This window comes from Varanus komodoensis, unplaced genomic scaffold (assembly GCF_004798865.1).
Source record: "Varanus komodoensis strain SLA01 unplaced genomic scaffold, ASM479886v1 scaffold36, whole genome shotgun sequence".
Taxonomy (NCBI): domain Eukaryota; kingdom Metazoa; phylum Chordata; class Lepidosauria; order Squamata; family Varanidae; genus Varanus; species Varanus komodoensis.
Window position 1 is genome coordinate 8,819,156 of NW_025335873.1, and position 6,000 is coordinate 8,825,155.

Sequence of the window (6,000 nt, forward strand, 5' to 3'; positions counted from 1 at the left end):
CAGGCAAGTGGGGAGCGTGCCCCACAGACACCCCTCTTCATCTATAGGTCCACCCTATAGGGGGCCTTCTGGCCAAAGCTCTGCAATTTACTGGGAAGGGCTTGCTCCCGAGTAGACATGCAGGATTCGGCCCTCATCACCACGCCGATCCTAACGTGCCCTCCTGGGGGAGCTTTTCTCATCCTCGACGGGCCTGCACGGAAAATCATGCAATTTCCTGAGCAGATGCAAACTGTGAAGATGAGGGGGAGGCAAGAGAGCCCCTCTCCACACGCCGCTTGCAGGATCAAAAGGGGGGGGGGCTGCTGCAGGGCACAAAGAGAAGCCACCCTTTCCCCTAATATATATATATAGTCTCCACAACCGGAGAATATGCTGTGCAGTCATTTCCTTCCACATGTGCTGTCTGAATTTTTGGGGGTGGCTTGGTTAGATTGTGGGGGGCTCTTCAGCACCAAGCAACTCCACGCTTTTCCTGTCTCACTGGTTATATGTGTATTTCCCCTGTGCTTTTTTTTTTTTAATCATTCTTTATTTGGTAGGGGGGTGTTTTTATCCAGATCCTCGCCCCAGATGTGTTCAGCCATTGACGGAGCCCCCCCCCCCGGCTCGCAACACCCGCTCCACCAAACTAATTTCTCTGAAAAGAAACACCACAAAGCTCCCTCGTTTAGCAGCTGCGGGGGGTGGGGGGGTGGGAGAAGGCTTGGGGGACCCTTTTGAAGTCCGGCCTCCCCCCTTCTAAGCCGCTTTCCACTTGTCAGACTCTATCCGCGTCTCAAGGCCTGCAGCCGCCCCCCCCCCCACAGCCAACAAAACGGGCTCTGACCACGAGGGCCGGCCGACCCGCAGTTGGCGCTGAACGTCGGAACGAGTTTCGGCCCAATCTCTTTTTTCTCCTCTCCGCATTCTGAAGTTTTACCTCCACTGGTGAGGGAGGAAGAGGGGAAAGAGGGGGGACCCCGAAGCGGGTTGTCAAGATTTGGGCTGGTTTTTATTTAATCGGACGCGGGTCGGTGAACGATCCCTTGCTGGCCAGCGGCGGGAAAGCCGAAAAGGTCGTTTAGAAATGGTGCGCTGTGCAGAAACGAATTCTCGGCAGCTTTCTTTGCGCGGCAGAAGCGCCTTCAACCGACACGAAACGACACGGAAACGGGATCCTGCGTTCTCTCCCCCGACACGCACTCCTCTTTCAATTGCAAATATTGCGGGGGGCTGCTCCCCCCCTCGGAGCTGAAATCGTTGCGCTTCTCCTCCGTTCTCCCCGCTTTATTCTAATTAAACGGTTTTGCACAAAGAACCGACAGCGGCCCTCGTGGGCCCGGCGGGCGCCCAGGGAACGCGCAGAAGGCTCCGCGCCGAGGGACGCCGGGGAGGGTCCTCCGGGGATCGCGGGCAGGACGGGCCGCTCCCTCTCGAGAAGGGGGCGACCCGGCACTCGCTTCAGGGGGCCTTCCCCCCTCACCCCACGCCTCCGCGCCGCGCTCGTCCGGAGGAGGCCGCGAGGCTGTCGCCAGCGGCCTTACGAAAGGCGGCTCAGGCTGCTTCGGGCACGGGGGCCGCCCGCGCCCGCCGCCGCCGCCCCCAGACCAGCCCGAGCCCCCGACCAGCCGCCCCACTTTCTGCCACTGCCGAATCGCGCCCTGCGCTCGCCCGATTTCGAGGTGCCGTTGGCGGCTCCTTCGCCCTTTCCTTCGCCCCCGAGCAGGGGAGGCGCAGCCGCTCAGCCGCCGGGGAAAAGCGGCCTGCCGCCCTCGCCCTCGCCCTCGCCCACACGCGCAACGCGCAACGCGCAGCGGAGCCCGCCTCTGGCCCCGCGGGCCGGGAGGGCCCCGAGCAGGAGAGGCGCAACCGCCCAGGCCGCCTTTCCCGCGCGGCCGGCCCCGTCTGCGCCACCGCGGCCGGCCCGCCCGCCCGGCGCCCCTCCGCGCCCCGCCGCGTCTCGCCGGCCTTACCTGCGTTGTAGGCGGCGAGGTCCGCGCCGGGCCCGGGGCTCTTCCTCTTGCGCGGCCGCCCCTTCTGCACGGTGCCCACGCCGTTGAAGTAGGGCAGCCCCAGCGGGGCGGCGGGGCCTTTGCCCGCCGGGCCCTCGCCGTGGCTGAAGTGCAGCTGGTACTCGCCCTGCAGCAGCGCCTCGAAGTGCGGCCGGCAGTAGACCAGGCCGTCCTTCATGCCGAAGTGGTCGCCCGTGGTGAGCATCTTGGCGCAGGTGGCGCAGGTGAAGCAGCTCAGGTGGTAGACCAGCTCCCTGGCGCGCATCACCATCTCCGAGGCCGAGATGCCCAGGTGGCAGCGCGCGCAGCGCTGGACGGAGAAGCGCCTGCGGGGGGAGGGCGACGGTGGGCGCTCCCCTCTTCCCGGGGAGCTCCCCCGGCGGGCCTGGCGCGAAAGGGCCCCGATTGCACCGGGCGTGTGCGGAGGCGCCCCCCCCCCCCCGCACGCCGAGGCTGAGCGGCTCCCGAGCGAGAGACGGGCAGGCTCCCGCAGCTCCCGGGACACGGGGCAACCCGCCCTCGGCTCGTCCCCTGCACTCCGCGCGTGCCCAGAGGGGCGCACGTGAGGGGCATTTCGGGGGACCTCAGGGGCGGCTAGGGGCTCTCCTCGGCACCTCCACAAGGCCGGAGGCCCACCGAGGGACGGCGGAGGGGACGGAGCGGAAGGCTCTCGCGGGTGTCCCGAGAGCGGGCCGCGAATCGAGCGGGCTCTCGCCTTGCCGTTTTCCCGGGGAACGCGCGCGGGGGGACTGGACTGCGGGCGGGCGGGCGGGCGGCTCCTCCCGCCCCGCAGCGGCCCGTCTCCTCGCAGGCGGCCTCCGGGCGCGGGGCGCGGGGCGCGGGTCCCAGGCGCGGCGCAGGGGGGCCGCCGGGCGCCCGGCCTTACCTGTAGTAGTCCTCCTTGCAGTAGATGCTGCCGTCCTTGCTGAAGCAGGTGAGCTCCGACTCCAGGTTCAGTTTACACTCGCAGCACTTGAGGCAGCGCATGTGCCACTGCTTGTCCACCGCCAGGAGGTAGTAGCGCTCCGAGATCTTGCCCCCGCAGCCGGCGCACAGCGCGGCCCGCTCGCTGCTGATGGACGGCATGGCGTGCTGCGGAGAAGACGCAAGCGGCCGTCGGTCGCAGGCCCGCCACCGGCCTGCCTCCCCCGCCGGGCCTACGGCCGGGGCGCCCGGCGGGCCAGAAGAGCCCCCGCGCCCGCCGCCGCCGCCCCCCCCCCGCGCGCCCGGTCTTTCTCTCGCCCGCTCGCTCGCTCGGGGGTCGCGCAGCGAACGGGAGGACGCGGGGTCAGGGAGGCAGGCCGGGAGGGCGGCCGCTGGAGAGCGCCGAGGCGACGCGGCTTCCCCACCGCCGAGGAGGCTGCGCTGAAGTCCAGAGCCCCCCCCCCCCCCCGCCGCCGCCGCCGCCGCCGCCCGCACGCTTACGCGCAAACACGCGCGCTCGAACGGAGCGGGGCTTGGAGGCAGGGAAACCGGCGGCCGGGCCGGGCCGGGCCGGGCCGGGCCTGGCCGGGCCGTTCCCCTCCTCTCTCGCCCTGCAGGCAGGCGAAAGGAAGGCACCAGCCTGCGTGGGGGGCGGAGGGGGCGGAGGGGGCGACAGCGAAGCGCGCCCGGATCTTCCCCACCCCAGAAAGAGGAGGCCGGGGCTGCAGGGCAGAAACGCGGCCGCCAGGCTCCGATCCAGCCAGGGAGGAAGGAAGGGAGAGAGAAGGAAGCAAGGAAGGAAGGAAGGAAAGAAGGAAAAATAGAAACGTGCTTTTAAAAAAAGAATTAAATTTCCTTCCGCGCGCTCTTCCCCTTGGACTGCCTGCTTTACGAGAAGGAGCAAAACGGACGGGGAAAGCGGAGCCGGCGGCAGAGCGCTCGCCCGACCGACCGACCTGCCGCTCCGGCGAGCGAGCTCCTGAATTTTCCGCGTTTCAGGGCTCCTGCCGCCGGCGCGTTTCCTTGCGAAGAAGGCCCAGTGGAGCGGCGGCTTACTTCGGCGTAAACATGGCTCGCTTGCAGCAGCAGCAGCAGCAGCTCCATTAAAAACCAGGCTGAGCATTTCGGGGAGCCAAACTTTGCGATCCTGCACTTGGTCTGCCGAAAGCGCAGTGGGACTTTCGATTTTAGGACACGATGCTAACATGCTTACTAAGAAATAAGTCTAACCGAAAACTGAACCACACTCGCAATTACCGTTAAACAACCCTCAAAAAGGTTACACTGCGACGAGTCCCTTTCTCTATTTCACTGATTTAAAAAGAGATGCATAAATGAAATATTTGTCGAAATACCCAGCGATAGGCAAATCCCATTATCCTAAGCTTGTTAAAAACAAAACACAAAACAAAACAAAACCTTAGAGGTGTCCTAAATATGAAAACTTTTAAAAAATAAATTTCTAGATTAATTACTTCGTAAAGACATGCATTTCCCTAAACCGATACATTAAAAAAGGAATGGGGAAGGGAAAGACTGGAAAAAGAAAATATCTGTTCAATATTTCTGGGGTGCCTAAATCCCTCTCAATTACTCACCCCAAAATTAAGGGAACCGGGACACCCGAAGGTTAATTGCTTCAATTTATCGGCTGTGATTTTAATGCGCCTCCAAACAAAACCGGGTTAAGAACAAAACTCAGGCAAACAAGCAAGACAAATGAACAAAAACAGAACCAAAGGGGGAATAAAAGACGCAGTTGTATATTCCATCTCCCCGCGCATTCCCTGCCCTGCCTCACAAGCACCAAGATTGTTGAAAGTTAAAATGGGGAGGGGAGAGAAAACCGTTGTAAGCATCAGGTTCTTGTTCACAAGCTGTTTCGATGCCATTTTCAGTGCTGTTCCCCCAAATAATTACTTCTTTCTAAAAGCTGCTTTTACAAATTTCCCCGCCCGAGGAGGAAATTTGCCTGCAGCCCAGAAGGCGCAAAGAAAGGGAAACGGCGGTTCGCTCTCCGCGGACGGTTCTCGGCCTGGGTCCGGACCAGTCCTCGCCAGTCCGGAGGATTTACGGGGAACAGAACCAGAATTAAACCCCGCAGTCACTGCCAGCCGGAGAACTTAACCTGAGCGAGGCTGGCTGGCGATTTGTGGCTTTTCGCTGGTTTCCTAAACTCGCAACACGGGGTGTAAATGCGCGCGTGTGACTCTTTTGAATACAAAATGGAGATCCTTCAACATTATTTATTTATTTTTCGGAATCTGGATAAAATCGAGCCTCTTCCAACCTCTTTCCAGCGGGCTCATTTAAAGCTTTTTTCCCCCTTTTTTTCAGATATTCACCCTGAGTTTACCCTTTCCGTTTGGGGTAATTTGAAAGGGGTCGTGGAAGAACGAAGAAAGGCATTTATCGCTTTTAATTTGTCCTTATTAGCCAGAAATCGCCAAACAGAACGAACGCAGAGCCCGGAAAGCCGAGCCGCTGGGAATCGAAAGTCGAGGCAGAAATAACGGTATTTTCCCATCTGGATTTAGGACCGATCCGGCGCGAGGGCTGCTTCGCCCACGGTTCTCCCCAACCATCCGCGAGTCGATCCTAACGCCGCGCTCGTGCCCAGAAATCTTAATCGCCTGCGCGCAGCACCAAAAGCCGAGCCCGTTCCGGAGCCGCCGCCGCCGCCGCCTTTCTCCCCGCGCGGACCGGGGCCGGGGTCGCCTGGCGGCCCGCCGCGCTCGCTTCCTCGCGGTGGGCTTCTGCGTGCCGCGGGGGCTCCGCGGCGAGGGCGCCGCCGACGGAGCGCCCCGCGGCCCCCCGCTCCCCGGGCGCGGGGCTCCGGCCTGGCCGCGCCCGCCGCTCCTGCGCCCCGTCCGCGGGCCCTACCGTCTCCGTCTCGCCGCGGTCGATGGCCGAGCTGATGGCGGGCGCGTCGCCCTTGGCGCGCCGGTCCATCTCGTCGATCACCCCGTGCATCTCGGCGCCGGCCAGGCTGTGGAAGAGCATGGCCGGGCTGGGCGGGGGGCCCCGGGCGGCCCCGCCACGACGCGCCCGCCCCGCTCGCCGCCCCGGTCACGCGCGCCGC

General features: G+C 63.4%; 1 protein-coding gene across 1 annotated transcript in view; it reads right to left on the reverse strand.

The window, feature by feature from the left end:
* LHX2 (LIM homeobox 2) overlaps window positions 1–5,921 on the reverse strand; it is a 28,562-nt gene extending 22,641 nt beyond the window's left edge. The window contains exons 1-3 of the mRNA XM_044440011.1: window positions 5,802–5,921; window positions 2,881–3,086; window positions 1,956–2,320 (exon numbers count right to left, since the gene is read on the reverse strand). Coding sequence (XP_044295946.1) covers window positions 1,956–2,320; window positions 2,881–3,086; window positions 5,802–5,921 — 691 coding nt within the window. The remainder of the gene's footprint in view (window positions 1–1,955; window positions 2,321–2,880; window positions 3,087–5,801) is intronic.
* Window positions 5,922–6,000: the final 79 nt, after the last annotated feature.